At 46.6% G+C, this 17877-nt stretch overlaps 3 protein-coding genes across 3 annotated transcripts; 1 reads left to right on the top strand and 2 right to left on the bottom strand.

The window, feature by feature from the left end:
• Nucleotides 1-62: 62 nt before the first annotated feature.
• BP5553_10077 (uncharacterized protein) lies at nt 63-1545 on the bottom strand (the record flags this gene model as incomplete). The annotated part of the gene is made up of 3 exons (XM_032018700.1): nt 63-176; nt 226-1401; nt 1450-1545. 3 exons carry the CDS (start codon nt 1543-1545, stop codon nt 63-65), a joined length of 1386 nt encoding a protein of 461 aa, XP_031865108.1.
• Nucleotides 1546-3217: 1672 nt separating this feature from the next.
• On the top strand, nt 3218-9621 carry BP5553_10076 (uncharacterized protein; the record flags this gene model as incomplete). Its single annotated transcript, XM_032018699.1, has 17 exons — nt 3218-3478; nt 3864-3982; nt 4036-4274; nt 4324-4438; nt 4490-4503; nt 4558-4579; nt 4651-4940; nt 5288-5975; nt 6029-6104; nt 6152-6543; nt 6596-6849; nt 6901-6982; nt 8134-8423; nt 8476-8511; nt 8567-8644; nt 8710-8731; nt 8796-9621. 17 exons carry the CDS (start codon nt 3218-3220, stop codon nt 9619-9621), a joined length of 3804 nt encoding a protein of 1267 aa, XP_031865107.1.
• Nucleotides 9622-10230: 609 nt separating this feature from the next.
• BP5553_10075 (Uncharacterized protein) lies at nt 10231-15616 on the bottom strand (the record flags this gene model as incomplete). Its single annotated transcript, XM_032018698.1, has 9 exons — nt 10231-10419; nt 10470-10778; nt 10826-10988; nt 11036-11773; nt 11824-12420; nt 12480-14530; nt 14578-14699; nt 14780-15399; nt 15453-15616. 9 exons carry the CDS (start codon nt 15614-15616, stop codon nt 10231-10233), a joined length of 4953 nt encoding a protein of 1650 aa, XP_031865106.1.
• Nucleotides 15617-17877: the final 2261 nt, after the last annotated feature.

The raw sequence follows: 17877 nt of genomic DNA, 5'->3' as shown, positions 1-17877 counted from the left end.
ATTCCAGCCAACCCAATTATCGTCCCACACCACACTCCGTAATCCATATGAATACAAGTAGCTCAAAACGATTGCTCCATCTCTGTGATGTAGAGCTTGATGTGCGAATCCATCTTCAAGAACTCATCATGAGCACTATGGGTCTCATTCTCGATATTCTCCTTCAAGTCCGCCATCTAGAACCAATGTTAGTATGAGCAGACGGGGAAAATACACGCAACATACCTTTTTCTCTGTTTGTTCTATCCTCACTCTCCTCCTCTCCATCTCCCGTCCCTTCTCAGCCCTCTCCTCGGTGAGCTTTCTATGCACGGCACGCAACTCCTCCGTCCTCTCCTTTGCACTCATAGCCTTCTCCCTACTACCCTCCCTCAGCTTTTCAGTACGCTCTAACCATTTTGATAACTGTCGTTGCAGTAATCCTTCGGTCCTCTCCACTTCCCGGACGTTATTTCCTCGCTCCCCTAATGCGTCTCGTTGCCTTGCGATTCGGATATTTTCCTCCGACTCCTTTTCTAGTTCGATAGAGATCTCTTCCAGAAGTTTTATGCAGGACGCAACATCAACAGAGACCACTTGGAAGGTATCTGTAGATGTCTGCAAGGCGCGGGCACGACGGTCGAGGGTATCAATTTGCGTCTTCTCTGCATTCAGCGCATTGCTCAACTCCGTCAAAGATGCTTGTAGGGCGGCTGGCGATTGGAGTACATATGGCCGTAGTTTTGCACTCTCCTGTCGCAGGGAAATAGTTGTTGCGGTCTTATCCTCTAGGATCCCAGTTATCTCCCCCTTCTTCGCTTTAGCATTCTCGAAGCGCTGGGCCACCTTCTCCTGGCTCCTTTTCAATTCTAGAAGTCGATTTTTCAGTTCCTCGTTCCGTTTAACTTTATCTGCAATATGTGCCTCCATAGCTTTGCGGTTCCTCTGCATCTCGTCGAAGCGGGCCTCCATATCCTGGTTCTCCATATACAATGTCTCTATTCTGACCTTTGTCGTCTCTACCTTATTAAGATGCTCGTCAATGATAGCTGTCTGGCCCTCCCTGAACCGCACAAAGTTGATGATGTAGGAAAAGATCTTAGCCAGGCGATCGTGGGTCGGTTTGAATAAGTCCTGGAACGAGAAATCCAAAATCCCGCACTCTAGTAATAACTTGCGCAAGCTGACGTAAAATCCCATGAGGTTTCGTGTTTCTGCCGGAATGACATCCATGAATTCTCCGCATATATCTTCGGCCGCCGCGCGCATTGCTGGATCAACAGTCTCGCGACTTGTGCTCATGAGGACTTCAACGAACCGTTCGAAGATCATCTGGATCTGGAGTGGATTTGGCTTCTGCAGATCTGCGACTGTGAAGGGAACTCCAATGTCACTTATGCATCCTGCAATTTCTTTGTCGGGCTACACTAATCAGTAGAGATCCTTGAGATTGTGTTGAGATACACTTACCAAGCGCATGAAGGCATCACTGTCGTCCTCCTTTTTTTTCCCTCGATTTTGTTGTTGGGAATTGGGCGCCATACTCATTCGAGGATTGTAGGCCATTGTGAGAATTCTTATCTCATCGGCTTCTGAAGGGGTTCTTGGAGATGTTTAAGGTTTTCTTATTAAAGTTCAATTCGTGTGATGGAAGTCGCGTTGCATTGCGCCAAAACATCCGTTTCCACAGAGACGGGCACTTTGCTCGACATCACGTGCTGATAACATATTACGATAACACTACCGTGTTTACGATTCGAATGGGAAGGTGCGCGCGCTCCTCACAATAATTACTTACTCGCACCACGTAACTTTGAACTGTTTGAACTGTTTGTACATTGATTGGAATGCTTGTCTTTCTGCTAGTTATTCAGACGTTGTGCATGCATTTGGTTCGATTTTTGGCACCCCAAATCCACTGAAGTAGGCCATACTAGGACCTACACACTGCTACGCGTCCCCCTTTGCTATGCCGAATTGCTTGTATTCAGATGTGTACCATCCTTGTTTAACAGCTCACCAGACCCGGACTCCTGCACCCGGATTACTGATATGATTTGTATCGAGTCAGTTATCCGTGGAGTAGCACGCTGTTAAGCTGTGCTGAGCTGACAAAAGAGAATTTGTCAACACAAGCCTAACATCGCTCCAAACTCAGCATCTTAGGCTTCAATGCCTATATCTTCGTGGCCTGCGATGCAATCGAAGGCAAGTGCTGCAAATAGCTCATTTGGGGAAATGGGGGTGCATTAGCTCAGTAAGCCATGCACCAGCAGTAATCCACAGGGCGTGGTTGTGAGTCCCTCCGATCTGATGGCCACTACTACTCTACGCAGTAATGCCGCACTACATTACACCGGATATCGATCTTAACCTCATCTTGTGGCCAACAAGACACTTACTTGCATTTGTCACCAACACTAATAGATGTCTCAAGACACAAGAGTCATTGTTCATATTCCTGATTGGGGACCCGTAACAACCTCCACCTGAACATGGATATCTACTGTGCTAACAGGGTTTCAAAGACCGCGAACATCCCCACACGGGTTGCCTGTCCTGGCAATTGATACAGAGCTCACGAGCATGATTCCAATCACCAGCCCACCATCCGCGTGGTACACTCGGAGAATGGAATCAACTTTGTCACTAGCACCCACTAGGCCACCGCCTGCTTACCCGGGTCTCCGCCGGGTTTCATTTACACCAACACCCGCTTCATGATTTCATTTGACGGGGTCATAGACTGGCTCATTAAGTAATTAATGATGAGGTCACGTCTGGGCGGCGTGGGCGTGGGGGCTCTCTGTATCTTTGCAAGGCCATCCGAGGCTAGGCAATACCCCGCTGGGAGATCCAAGTATCAGACGGAGAAGTACGGACTACACCAGTTGTTGCCGGCAGGGCGCTATACGAAGTATGCTGACTGCGGGGCTTTTACAGAGAAGCTCTCCAATACCATTGTCCATGTCAGGTACAATTCTGACCCCATCCCATGGTTTCTCAATGCGCCGTTCCTGTCGCCTCCCCACTAGCTGTAATAGTCCAAACGTCGAAATGGCCCTTTGTCCGCATTTCAAATCGTTCGGTGTTGGAAACCAAGTCCATCCCGGCGCGATATTAATTAGCGCTCTTCCCTTTACATCTTTACATCAGAGACCCCTCCATATATAATCCCGCGTCAGAAGCTTCATCATTCCCATTTTTGAGACATCATAATTCTCCTCGGCACTTCAATATGACGATTCAAACCGCCTCTAATTCTGCCGTTGAATATCCTCTCGGAAACAAGGAATTTCAGACGTTGGAAAGCTTGGAAACTCGAACCGACCTTAAAGCCGACCCCGTTTCCGGGATCGACATAATTGATATACGTCACGATGCCGCCGTGGTCAATTTGAAGGACGAGATTCTGGGTTCATTAAGGCCTGAAAATGGCCCAAAGACATTGCCAACACTACTACTCTACGATGAACGAGGTCTACAGTTGTTCGAGAAGGTAAGTCAGGCTAGCACATTCTTAGTATATGAAGCCCCACCATATTTATCGCGAGTGAGGTTTTGAAACTCTTTCTGAGGAACAACCTTCAAGATATCTTCTTCACTCGAAATTCTGGGTTGTTTATATGAATGTGTCTGGAGCTCTCGCATTCTGCTCTGCAATGTTCTTCCTTTCCCTAGTTAGCTGAGGTTGGTCTGTGAGACCTCGAAAGGAGGTTATAATTGCCCGGTGGCGTAACCTGTTTAAATCATCTGAAATTTGTTGAAACTGTTCCTCTCGAATTTCTTGCATCGCTCACTCAGTCTGGATATTTTGGGGTCTCATATTCCAATTACCTTTGTTTTTGATATAAGGAAGTATGTCGTATTAACTTCAACTTCAGATCACCTACTTAGAGGAATACTACCTCACCAACGCGGAAATCGATGTTCTACAGCGCTCTGCCGACAGCATTGCAAAGGCCATACCATCAGGCTCCATGGTTATTGAGCTTGGTAGTGGGTTGGTGACTGTCAGCGGATTTTGTTCGATGATATGTGACTGACGCAAATTAGTAACTTGCGGAAAGTAAGTATCCTATTACGAGCATTAGAAGCTGCAGCCAAAAACATCGATTATTATGCGTTGGATCTTTCGGTGAAAGAGCTGAAACGGACGTTGGAACAAGTTCCCAATTTCAAATGTGTCAAATGCCATGGCCTTCATGGCACATATGATGATGGCCTCGACTGGCTGAAAACGCCAGAAAATGCGTCGAGGACAAAGTGTGTTATGTCTCTAGGATCCAGTATTGGTCAGTAACCTGGACGACTCTTAATATCACTCTGCTAACGTATTCTAAGGTAACTTCCATCGTAATGAGGCCGCGGCATTCCTAGGACGTTTCACAGAGACATTGGGGCAATTTGACTCCCTCCTGATTGGATTGGATGCAACCGACAACCCTGCAAAGGTTTAGTAAGTCTCTCTAGAAATTCTTTTTGGTACATCTACTTATCAACAGTGTAGCGATGCTTACAATGGTAAGCCCAGCTAGGAGACCCTATAACTTATTTATAGCTAACGATGCACCCCAGATCGTGAAGGATTAACTCATGAGTATGGAATAGATTCCTCTTACATATAGTAATTTCAACTTTACTCCGCCTTTCATGCTGACACGTTTGTAGGTTTGTTCTCAATGGGCTGCTCCAGGCAAATGAAATACTGGGAGAGGAAGTTTTCCGCCTAGAAGACTGGAAGGTGATCGGGGAATACGTTTATGACCACCAGGGAGGCCGCCACCAAGCCTTCTATTCTCCTAATCGCAATGTCCAATACAAGGACATCGTTATCAAAGCTGGAGAGCGAATCCAAGTCGAACAAAGCTTGAAATACAGCCCCCAGGAAACCATTCAGCTTTGGAAAGGCTCCAGGCTTCAAGAGGTTGATCGATGGTCAGCCACCTCTGATGCTTATAGTAAGTACCTCTATGCCATGCCCTTGAATTATATTTCTTTTTCGTGTTCCCCCAGCACGCAATCCTGTGGCACATTGTGAGGCTCCTGCTCATCCCATCATGATGACGGGGATGCTGATCTCATGATCAGCTTACCCTGGTTGTGGGGGTCCCCACGAATGCAGGCGTTGTCTCACTGTATGTCGCACGGGCCAACATTTGCGATCATAGTTGGGAAGTTATCTATTAGAATGTAACCAAGCGGAGACTAACCATCATGATTTATATATTTTTGCCCATTGTCTACTAAATCTTGAATTTACTGCAAAATTGTACCTGAATCTATTACTGATCTCTTCTCCTCCTAGGTGTCCATCTGCTAGCTAAGGAGCAAATGGCGGCATTTAACACCGACCCGGCCGTCTATGCGGCATCAGCCATTCCAACGCTAGAGGATTGGAAAGGGCTTTGGCAAGTCTGGGATGTAGTTACCCAGCAGATGATCTCCGATGAAGAGTTGCTAGAGAAGCCTATCAAGCTGAGAAATGCTTGCATTTTCTATCTGGGCCACATCCCAACGTTCTTGGATATTCAACTCAACAAGGTCACCGAGGAGCCTCCTTGTGAACCATCTGACTACCCCAAAATATTTGAGAGGGGAATCGATCCGGATGTGGATAATCCAGATCACTGTCATTCCCACTCAGAAATTCCCGATGAGTGGCCACCTGTAGATGAGATTCTTGGGTATCAGACGGCGGTGCGCGAGAAAGTAAATAAGCTTTATGGGTCAGGAGATTTCCCCCGCGATGTTGGTCGAGCTCTGTGGATAGGGTTTGAGCATGAGGTAATGCATCTGGAAACGCTTCTTTATATGCTCTTGCATAGCGATAAAACACGACCACCCACTCTGCATACGCCCGATTGGGAGAGGGATGCGAAGCTAGCGGAGGCTGCTCGAGTACCGAATGAGTGGTTCGACATCCCAGAGCGGGGAATTACCATTGGCCTCGAGGACCCAGAAGACAATTCAGGCGGGGACCACCATTTTGGATGGTGAATTCATCCACTTCCTCATTAGAGACATGACTAATAGAGAGAACGAACAGGGATAATGAGAAGCCACCGCGGGATGTTGTCGTACCAGCCTTCCAGGCCAAGGCTCGGCCAGTCACAAACGAAGAAGTAAGTTGACTGATGACTGTGCATAGAGCTTTGTTAATCGTAATTAGTATGCTCGTTACCTCGAGGAAACACACAATCCAAAGGTTCCAGCCTCGTGGGCCGAGAACAAAACAAGCGCTGATTATACAAACGGTTATACCAACGGCTACTCGAATGGATATACCAACGGCGTGAACGTCAATAACAATGCATCAACTCCCCTAACAAAAGCACTCCTAAATGAAAAGTCGGTAAGAACAGTCTATGGTCTAGTTCCACTAGAGCATGCTTTAGATTGGCCTGTGATTGCTTCTTATGATGAACTTGCAGGCTGTGCGGCCTGGATGGGGGGAAGGATTCCGACAGCTGAGGAGGCGCGTTGTATCTACAGCCATGTTGATGGGCTGAGACTCAAGGAAGCAGAACACCAGCTCAGTAAAACTGTTCCTGCAGTAAATGGGTATGTATACGCCAGTTCAACATTCCAGTTTTCAATTTTTAATTCCTTGCAGACATCTAGTCAACGACGGAGTCGAAGAAACGCCCCCATCACGTACTTCCGAAAGCGGTGGGAGCTCGCAAGAGCTTTTCACCAGTCTCGAGGGGTGCAATGTAGGTTTTACGCATTGGCATCCTGTTGCCGTTACCGCAAATGGCAACCGACTTTCAGGTCGGTCAGATATGGGCGGTGCTTGGGAATGGACAAGTTCGGTGCTTGAGAAGCACGAAGGGTTTGAGCCTATGCCACTTTATCCAGCTTACACAGGTATGTGATCACAGCCAATAATAGTGGAGCGTTTTTCTAACGGGGTGATAGCTGATTTCTTTGACGGCAAACATAATATTATCCTTGGTGGTTCTTGGGCTACTCATCCGCGGATTGCTGGACGTAAGACTTTGTAAGTGCCATTTTATTCCGAAATCATTATAAAAAACTGAGTAGTGGAAGTGTCAATTGGTACCAGCGTAATTATCCTTATGCTTGGGCGGGGGCAAGACTTGTGCGTGATATTTAGGTTATATAATTGTTCCGCACCAACGAGAACCCGATTTCCAGTGACACTTTTTTCAACGGACTGGTTTTCAACAAGTCAGTCTTCAGACACCCTAGGCCATCAACACCAGATAAAGGGATTGACATAAGGAGAATTTAACTTCTCTATGTACTAGAAATTGGATGGACAGCCCTGGGGCAAGGGACTTGTGGGTTTTGGGTACGTTTTTGGGCTTTAAGGGTTGTTAATATGCGTGTTAATTGGTTTGGATGGTTTCGGGGTGGATTTAATACGCTTGACATTATTTGTAAGTCTGCAATGGGAGTGTTTCGTATGACTAATAGGTTTCTGTCGTGCACAAACGTTCCGGAGGTGATATTTCGTTCAGTTAGGTAAGAGCATTCCTACCCAATCAAAGCTGAGGAGCTTCAGCTGATGTTGCCTTAGGTTGCCCATGAGTGTACATATCGCCCTGTCTCGAACGGTCTGCGTCCCTTGCATTAGGGGAAGTCCCCAAGGTGCGCAATAGGGGCCCCGTCGCTTAAATAGGGGGCTGTTTACAAGACCCCTTGGACAACAGCATATGCCTCTATCATATACAACAAGAAGTAACTCCTCGACACTTTATCAACAAAGATGCCACATCACCTTGACACACTTTATCGTCCCATGGTGAGACAAGAGGTAAGTTCCTACCTTATCCACGTGCCGTCTTATTTTACAATAACAAAGGGGTTATAACAGATTATTCTAGTCACTCCACCAGTTGGTGCCGTGAGGCAACTCCCTTGTCAACAACCCACCGCCCTTTGTCAACAAACCAACAGATCTATTCTCCTCATCACACCGCCCCCTTCACCTCGCCTTGACACGTAAAAGGTTCGTCCCAACTAATACGTGTTTCTGCTATTTCAATACAGATAAGCTAGGCAGAAAGCACCAAGACTGTGGTGTTATTCACGCACGATACATTGTTGTTTATCATATAGCTTCTTGCTACCGCAACGAACTTCCTCCTACCAACAGATGTCATACTGTCCACTACCTTGTTCTAGCTTCACAGGTGCCTCTACTCTTTCAGATCTGTCCAGGCACGTTTTCTTTCTCTTCTACGTTTCCAGATCTGCCGAGGAACGTTCTTTCAACCAATACGGATACCTCGACCATTTCTTTACAACTGTGCTGTCTTCGAAACTTGCTCATGCTTCTAACTTACCTCACTTCGAAACCGATTCCGATATGGTCCACAAGATCGACCTCGAAATCAACATGGATACTCCAGAAAAGGTCATACGGCCTTTCAGAAATAATACCCTGTACAGGTGGGAAGGTGGTCAGAATCTTGGTCCGTAATACCCAATAGCTTTCCCGGTCTTTCGTTATGCTTACTATTGCAGAGCATCATTGCGGAGTTTGTGCTATACCTCTGAACCGTAATTACCCCGGTTGAGTATACAGCGAAATTCCCCACGGCTGACTATTTTTTAGATTCACGGGCGAAAATGCGGTGTCTCGGGAAGCATGTGGAACCTTGCCGCAAATACCACCCAACCTTACATTTTGTTGGTAAGTTTTGGAGAAAATTGACTGTCTTGTTGATTTCTATCTTTTGGCTAATATATTGGTTCTAGGTAGAGCGCATGAATGCTTCACGTACGTACCATACAACGATAACTATAAGCTCTCTCAATGGCCCCAAGCACTAATATCTTCCCAGTTGCCGTGTAGTGGATGAGATGCATCACGCTAGGCACAAGGAAATCCTCCAGCTGACAAGGAAGATAAATCACTTGGACAAGCTCGCTTCCGCTATATCTGACGACTCTGCGCGACGAACATCTACCCCGAGTGGCACGGATTCAAACTCTCCACCACGAGTCACAAAAAGACAAAGGAAGAAGTTGGGAAACGGAACAAAAGCAGATCGGCTGAAAGTCGAGTCTTTCCCAATGGTGGACTTGGATTTCATCAGTCGGGCTATTCATGGAGCAGTGCTTGAGACCAAGAGTGGTTGGGAGGGTGCTCACAATGCCGACAATGTAATTAATGCGGCAGAAAATGGGGAACAGGCGGAGATAATGCAAGATGGAGATGCAGACTCTGAAGACGAGGATGATGAAGCGGATGCACAAACGCCAAAAGCTCCAAGTCCCAATCCCGCCAAGCTGAATACCCCAAGGCAAAGAAAAGCGGCGAAGCTCCGACTTCAGGCAAAGCGAAACGGTAGCTCCCGCAAATATGTCGCTCCGACTACCAGGAGCAAGGTGGACATCTACGACCGTGTCGACCCCTTGATCTTACAGCGGCTTGGTGTCGAAGTGGCCCCTTCAGCAATTAAATATAGAACGAGGAAGGAGCTGGTTGATAAGCTGATTGCTGCCATCAAGGAAGACTTGGAGGTGTTGAGGAAGGAGGAGGAAGAGAAAGTGGTGAGAGAGCGTGGGTTCTGGACCTGGGCGGGAAAGCCGGCGTACGAGCTGATGGCGGAAACGAGGGAGGAGATTGATTGGGCTACTGGACAGAGGAGGGGAGATGCGGCGTGAATGTTTCTATTTGGCTCTGATTGCGATGTGTGTGTTTTATTAGTGTTGATTGTTATTGTTTTAAGTACGAGCTTGTGTTATTACTTTGCTCTCCGTACAAAACACTGTACACTTTGCGAAATACAACAAAATTGCAGCACTTTCAGTACCTTATAGCTTTATAACGTATCAACGTGATCGGAATCTACATTTACAAAGATATAGAATTTTTTTTGTGTAAAGTTGTAATCTAAATAATTTATAGAATAATTCTATACATTTTCTTTATAACTACATAGCACAGTCCAAAGCCCCGATGATTCACTTATATCTTTGGCCTAGGTAAGCAGGTAGGTGTATAGAGAGTAATGGCGCATGCTCTTACAGTTGGATGTAAATATTTGATTACAGCTGTGGCTTTTGCGTATGAATGTTTAATTAGAGTTGGGAAACATACGATTGTTGTCAACCAAATGTTTCTATTTATTATCTCAGGAGTGGTGATGCTCCCGAGGTTTAGCGCCCGCCAGGTTAGGCAGGGCACACACGAGCCAGCTGTTCATTCCATAAGCTTGACATGACAATAGTCTCTCAATATGAGCAAACATAGTGCTCCCAGCACTTCTCTTATCAATGCCCGTCGCGAGACGGAGGCAGCACAGAGTAAGACTCCGACGTGAATTGCAATTCACCTCTTTCTTCCATTCCGGCCGGATCAACATAAAGTCGCATATCAATTTTATTACCATCGAGATTGAAAACTCGAAGGATTATATAGACTTCAGCTGATGCTCGAAGGCCCAATTTTAGTCGTTGCATCTAAATTTCGTCAGCCGCGAAGGAGTCTAATTTACAGACCGCAAACGTACTCTTTGATATTGACCCTTGCTCAAAAAGAACCGGGTGGCACATTCTTTTGTTGTCGTCTTCACTTCGAGGAAGTACTTTGGCGTCGCATGAGCCCAAATTGACCCATCCAGGTGACCGTTCGCGATCAGAAGCTGTGTGAATTCCCCTTTTGTATCATCGTATGTAATATCCGCCGTTTCCGCTCCTCGCCATGGCTCCAAGTCCCGGTAATTCTCGTGGACAGTCACATGCCTGCGGATTGTGCTCTGCCAGTTATGGCGACCGAATCCAGGGAGAGAAGTCTCGAGGCGGGAGAGAATCTCAAAGGCCTATACATGTCAGATCTCTGCCCAAACTCCATGGTTTATATACATACGTAGAGCTCTCCCGCCGCTCCAATTTTCATATCATGAGCAAGCTGGTTCTCATTCCTGACTCCGAAAGGTAGGTCGTAAGGGTTCACTTCTCTTGCGGCCTCCACCGGAAGAGCGTTCAAGAGTTCGTCAAGATTGAAAGCTCCCTTGGATGGAAACGCTCCTCTTTATTCCTTGCTGTAGTGATGATGTTGTCAAGTAGTCGTCGATACTCCACTTGACTACTTTCAGATGTGATTTGGCGCCGTATACTGTCTGGAAGAACGCGCACGGGCCTAGGTCTTAGGGGGCTGTTGCGGAGCTGAATCGGCTGTGATGGAACACTTGGTCGATGGATTGCTCGGTACGTAGAAGCCGCAGTGATAGAGAGGCTGGGGCTTCTGGCGGACGGGGTACTAGCCCCGGGGGTTGCCATTGCCATTCCCGACTGCGTTCCTGATCCAACCGATGCGGTTTCACGTTCCGCGTTACGATAAATACCTAAGCTAAGCAAGACCTTGTCTCGAGGTGATTGCTGGAGCTCATCCTCATACTGATCAGGATATGGTACTGGGACAATACCAGCCTCCTCTAGTACCAAGTCGATGACCTCGTCGCTAGACGCAAAAATTGCCGTAATTATCGAAACAGCATTTGAATCAAACGCCAATGTAGAGTTGCTATCGACTTCTGCCATCATGGTCTCGTTGAATAGCTTCGTGGGAAGTAGCCGAAGATAACAGATCTCTTGATCCTTTGAATCTTTCGGAACATATATGTTCAAACCCTCCAGTCCTTCTTCGACATGAAGCTTTGTGTTGCTAACTTCGACGATAACGGTGTCGCCAAGACGGGTATGCTCAAGACTCCCAATGATACCATCTGTTTCGTAAACTTTTGCTTTAAGAAGTAATTGATAAAGGGCTTGACAGTCGTTCTTGGCCCTAGGGCTGCCGAAGTGTGTCGCACAGCTGCAAATATAAGCCGAGGATCTTCTCAAGGGGAAAAGTTAAGTACATACCGGGAGAGCGCATAAGCACGTCGTCGCAACTGCCTAGTCCTCTTTGTACTTGGCTCTGGAAGAATGCCTTGGAAAGAGGACTTCTCCTTCACATGCTTAGACAAGTATCCCATGCCCTCCATACTTGACAAAAACGGTTCCAAAATCCTAACTTCTTTGAGACTGAAATCGAGAAAGTCCACCTTGTCTTCAAATGCATCAGCCCAGGGCTGACGATCAATAATCGAGAATCCCGCCATCCAGGTCTGCAGCTCAAGATTTCCATTTGCCTTCCTTACAGGGAATATTTCAGACCAGCGCACGTCTTCCAAGTCTTTAATGATCGGATCGAATGTATTGATTTGCCAAATAAGACTCTTGATATCATTGATGGATGGCGAAGATTGTGCGACTCGTTTTAGCTCCTTAATAAGCAAGCGCAAATTAGGGATTTTGATCTTAAGCACTCCTACAAACAAGTCCTTCAAATCTTCATACTGGCCACTGATTGTACTCTTCCCTGGTACCTGAGCGTCTTTTGACCACAGACACGCTGATGGAGCAGTCCAGTTTTGGCTCAGCATATCGTAGATCAGCGCATCTTTTTCGAAAGAAGTCCTAGAATTCGACAAGTCAGTAGAGCCTTCGCGGTCAGTAATAAGGTCCTCATTTCTTACAGGAGTGATTCTAGGTATTTTGACTCTAGATCCGCTGACATTCTCTGGAGGCGAAGGTAGATATCCTGGACAACATTTATGTCTGGCTTAGTTTTTGCTTTAATCGCTCTGAGCTCGCGAGTCAAATCGTCCCAAGAAACGTTTCTAACTCCGAGAGTGAATTGAAAGAAATAGGCGATGAAAGGGGTTTTAAAATGTGACAAGGCAGGGAGTAAAGCGCATCTTGTTGTTAGATAGTCCGGTGCATCCCAAAAGCAATTTCCCGGATAAGTCCAAGAGGGTGGCCTTGTCCCATAGGACGGTGCTAGTATGAGGTAGTTGACCCAGACAAATTCCCTGAAGTAAGGCCTAGTAAGCTTCCCGGATGAATTACAGATGCAGGGAGAGGGGGGAGGATAAAGGAAAGACAATTCATACTCAACCCTTCTTTTGGCCTCTTTCGAGCCCCCGGCCTTCAATTGAATGGCTTCATATATATCATATCGAAATGGGCCTTTCGATAACTTGCAGTAATACAGTATCTTCAAATAGAAATCAAGGTTATCCTCGATCCCCACGTGAAAAGCACTCAGAAAATTCCATCCTTCAATATCCGGTTCATTTTCCAGCTTCAAGAAAGGGAATTTCTGTAGGTCGAGAAACTCGCCACATCTGACTGTAAGCGTCTCCGACGGTAGGAAAGTTTCTTTTAATGGTATTGAGCCAATGTTCGTGCTAGGAACCAAAGCTTTAGAAATTTTCGATGCCAAGTCAGTACTCATCACAGCTGCGTAGGAAGTCCAATGTGGCTTCAATGTCCCCAACAACTTCTCCGGACGTGCTTCGATAATATACCGGAAAATAGGTGACAGTTCCGCGGGATCTTTAGGGTCTACAAGCCGTGGATGGTTTAATATACCAACGGATTCTTGTAACCAGGCCTTGAATGCGGGGTGGGATCCACCAGGTTTTACAGGAAGAAGCTCCATTCGCCTGCAATACTCCGGATGGATGAAGGAGCCAACCAGGCCACTGTTGTATGGCGCTACCTCCAGGGCCTTACCCATCAGCTCCTGGAAACTATGTTCCTCATCACTTTTGAAATACAGGTCTTCCTCATCGTGAATTGGATGACCCCGATGATTAAATACCCATAGTGAAGTCGATTCGCGAAGCTTAACTGTTAGGCCGGTAGGATGGGTGGAATAAAGAAAATGGAGATCTTTCAAAGATGTTTCGAAGCTGATAGACGATCTTTCTTGCTTATAGCGTGCCAGAATGAGTGCTCTGACGTCTTGAACCGAGGCAGGCCTAACACCAAGGGTAACAAAAAGCTTCTTCCTTGTCGGGTTCGCGATAGACCCTTCGTCGACAATTCTTAATCCAAGATCGATCGGGATGAGTATCCCATTAGTGCGAGAAAAGAATACGGCGCCCTCGGTGATTGCTGTCCACTTCCCATCTTGCAGTGGGATACATGCTAGTCCTCGGACTTTATCCAGTGTCGGAGATTTCCATTTCTCCTTAAAAGGTTGCAGTAAAAGCTCTGCGGTCCTCGTATGCCAGTCATCAGTGGTTCCTGGAGATTTGAATCTGGACCTGGGACTTGGTTGCTTCAAATCGTGTCTGAAACGTGCCATTACAGACTCAAAGTCAATAGTATCTAGACCCAGGCTATCGAGAGCCTCTATGTCTTGCCCTTCGTATTCCCATGCAAGATACATTTCCTCGTCCAAATCAGCAACAAGAGCATTGCCGAATTCATCTTTAAATCCGTCCCCGATTTTCTTCAACTGACTGATGGGCCGAAGTGGGCCATGGCTGCATCCACGTAAGACTGCATGCTCCTTGAGGAGCTTGTGGATCTTGTTTTCAAGGCGTGCCCAGAAAGGGTTATGAATCTTCCGTGGGATATATAGCGGCCACTTATACTGAAGGGTAGGATGATTGCAAAACTGAAACACACCCTCCAGAAACGCCTCAGCTATACCGTCGAGAATGTCTTTGTTACGGCGGGTTTCTAACACATCCTGCCGGTTGGCCTGCGTAACGAAGTCGGATTGAATAAGAAACTACAACTAGTTAGTCTCGTATACACATGAAGTTCAGATTCACTCACAGAAAACCCAAAGTCCCCAAGAGGAAGGTAAGCATAAACTTCTTGGGGACCAATAATAGGTTCGGATTCGTCGAGGGGAAATGCAAGCACTACTTCTGTAGTGTTACAGTTTCGCTGTTCATCTGGTGACAAATCCTTCAGTTGTTTCCGCGTAATCTGGTATAGGTCGTCAAAGACGTCCGTGGATGCTCGGAACCCTTACGGTGGACCTTGCTCAAAGTCGCCTGTCCGGAGGATTCGTCTAGAGCACATGAGAATGTAGTAGACTCTGCACTCTTTCCAGCGAATTCGATTTTGTCAATCGTGATTGCACCAAGCTTGTTCAAAAAGAGGAGAAATGTGTCAGGGAGAGTATCGAATTGTGAAAGTAGTTCCGGATAGTCCAATTTATCGAGGAGAGTTAATGTCATACGGGTCAAAGGGCCTGGCAAAGCTACCTCGGCAGGTTCCCACACCGGAGTTACCATGCCCATCCCCCGCGCTCCTGGTGGATGTTCGAAGAAAAATGAAAAGGGGCCTGACTGGATATGAACTTTTGATGCGACCATAAAGACGGACTTGAATCCGATGCCCTTTTCGCCAATATACTGCTGTGCACCATCTCTTTTCTTAGTGCTCTGTCCAACCTTGCATATTGCTATGACATTTTCGGTGGTAAATCCATCCTCATTAGAATCAATAACTATCTTGTTGGGATATACCGTGAACTTGATATAGGGCGCAGTACCGCTGGAGGTAGCCTTCCTATAATTGTTGTCTTCGGCATTTTGGATCAATTCGAAAACGAATCGAGCGTGGCTTTTGTAGAGGTTCGTTGCTAGTCTATGACATTGTCAATAATTACTAACAGACTTTTCATTTCATAGGGGACATACGTTCTGACTGCAATCCCAAGGCTGTCTTGAAGCATATCTATCGCTTCAAGAGCTTCCTGATCGCTCGCATCACGCGCTCTCTGGCTGATCCATCCATAACCACGTGCGATCCGTTGGACAAGCTGCTGCGCTTCCGCGGAAGATATGATATCGTATGTTGGCATCGATGTATCGTTTCTGCTCAATGGCAGTGAACAATTCACCCACTAGGGTGATCTTCTTTTGGTACCTCGACAATTTTCAAGCAAGTTTGTACTAGGCATTTAGTAGGAGCAAAAAGGGATCGCATATTGAGAAAGTACAATTGATTATTGACCGAGATATATACCCTCTCACGTCCCTGCCATGGCTCGCCACCAACATGCAGGGCATCAACCTACAACATTTATTAGGCAGGTCATTCGTCTCTACTCGAGGGTGAACCGAACTGTCGGGACGACGAACTCGAAAACCATCCAATAGGTATATCTGAACAGTTCCATTGCACCTTCTTCATCAATTCAGGCGCTTACACAGTTTGTCCCCTGATCCAATTGCGGGACGTTGAGAGAAGCGATCGCTGCAGAATTATCGCTGCCTCGATTCTTCTTGACTAGGGCCCACCTCATGAACGCAAAGGGCGCAGAAAACGTAGCAAGACAAGGACCATGCTGTCTAATAACTGTACAGATGCGCTCGTTCGGAGATAAGAAGGTTGTTCTTGATGGTCTCCGAGGTTGCTGCTAATGGCCCCTTGGTGGTGGTGAAAAGAAGGAAACCAACCCAGAATTGAACACTTTAGGCTCCGTAGCCTGAACGGATATCAAGGAGGTGCGTCCACTACTCGAGTATATCGATGGCGTCAATTCCTTGTCCAGCTAAGATTACGAACCTTTGCTTTGCTTTAAAGAGTACGAGACATGATTACAACGCTCCGCACATCGTAAGAAACTTAGCCTACCTAGGTACCACACGTGAATACCTAAGGTCCCTGGACTACCTGTAAGTCTGGATGCCTAGTCCCGAGTTCTGATCACCCGCCAAATATCAATGACAATCCAAATCTCACTGCATCGTCAGCCTTCTGGTCGTTCGAAAGGAAGATGACTGCGACTAAACCACCGGGGAATATAAATAATAAAAACGATATTACCTGGTATGTTGCGGGCCGAACATTTGGGCTCGGGCAGAGCTCGCCAATTCGGAACTATCTTGGCATAACACAAGGTGTATTCTTAGGATACCTATATCCGCGGTATCTTATAGAGCTTTCTTTGCTGTTGACATCTCAATCTGAAATCCTGGAATTTGGGTCAACTCCAATTCTTCTCCAATAACCAGCAAACCAGTCATCATGGCAAATAACAGCAAGGTTGCCTTGGATTATCCACGTCCCTAAATACCTACCTACCTAGGAGGTACGGCAGAGTTGAGAGCCTAAAGAGGCAGAGCAAATTCGAGACGGTAGGTCTATTTTCCTACAATTTAGAGGTTCTAGGCTGTGTAAAACTTAGGGTGTTTTTATATCAGAGGCCCATAATACCTACGGCGGTGGACGCCGGTCCCGAATACAGCTCCCGAAAATCTCGTTGAGAACAAAGACGAATGCCTAATTAATGACACTAGCAATCGCTTGAATAATGACAAACATTTAACAGAAGTGGAAAACGCACTCCTGTAATTTTTCCAGTCTTGAAGAATGCCACGGTCGTGTTATGGTAGTTTCTAGCAGATTTTCAACAATGCCATTATAAGAACTTAAGAAGTGCCCAGCCCAGGATTTTGGTAGGCTTGGTAGTGGATGCTTTGAAACCCCGCTGGAATACACTGACAGTACGAGCACGAGCAAATAGCCACCCTTGGCATACCTACCTAGGTACCTATAGTTTATGACGACGGATCACCAGAAAAGCAACATTCTACGGAGTAGTGATTGTGTGAGAGACCCTTAGCAATCGTGTGGCTGAAGCCAAGAGTAAGCAGCCCCGGTACCGGAATTGACTCCGTAGATCTAGATCGGATAAGATCTATCCACAATCTGATAAATCTGAGATAGCGCAAGGCTTGATCACGTGTAGGAGCGGTGGTAGCCTAAGGTTATAAGGCATCACAGATAAATAGTAGAATTGCGGTGAGACATTAAGGCATTAACGTGTTAAGCCTCAGGTATTCACGCATTTCAGCCTTGGTGCCAAATCCGGCAGCCAATGAGAGGCAGTTTAATTGTCATATTCATAAGGGACCTAGACAATAAGCCAATCACAGACCCCCCATGACTCGGCTGACAAAGCGCGGGCGTCGACTTCGAATCTCGAATGTTGAATCTCGATGTCAATCCTCGTAGGAGTTGTTCGTGGCGACGAGCTTTTGTTGTGCTGTTGTATCTGAAGTATCGGTGAGCAGCAAAACCACTCACCTGCCGAGCAAAGCTACTGGGCGCCTACCG

Source organism: Venustampulla echinocandica (assembly GCF_003357145.1).
Source record: "Venustampulla echinocandica strain BP 5553 chromosome Unknown scaffold_13, whole genome shotgun sequence".
Classification (NCBI taxonomy): Eukaryota; Fungi; Ascomycota; class Leotiomycetes; order Helotiales; family Pleuroascaceae; genus Venustampulla; species Venustampulla echinocandica.
The sequence above is the reverse complement of the archived record's forward strand: the minus strand, read 5'-3'. Positions and strand labels throughout refer to the sequence as shown.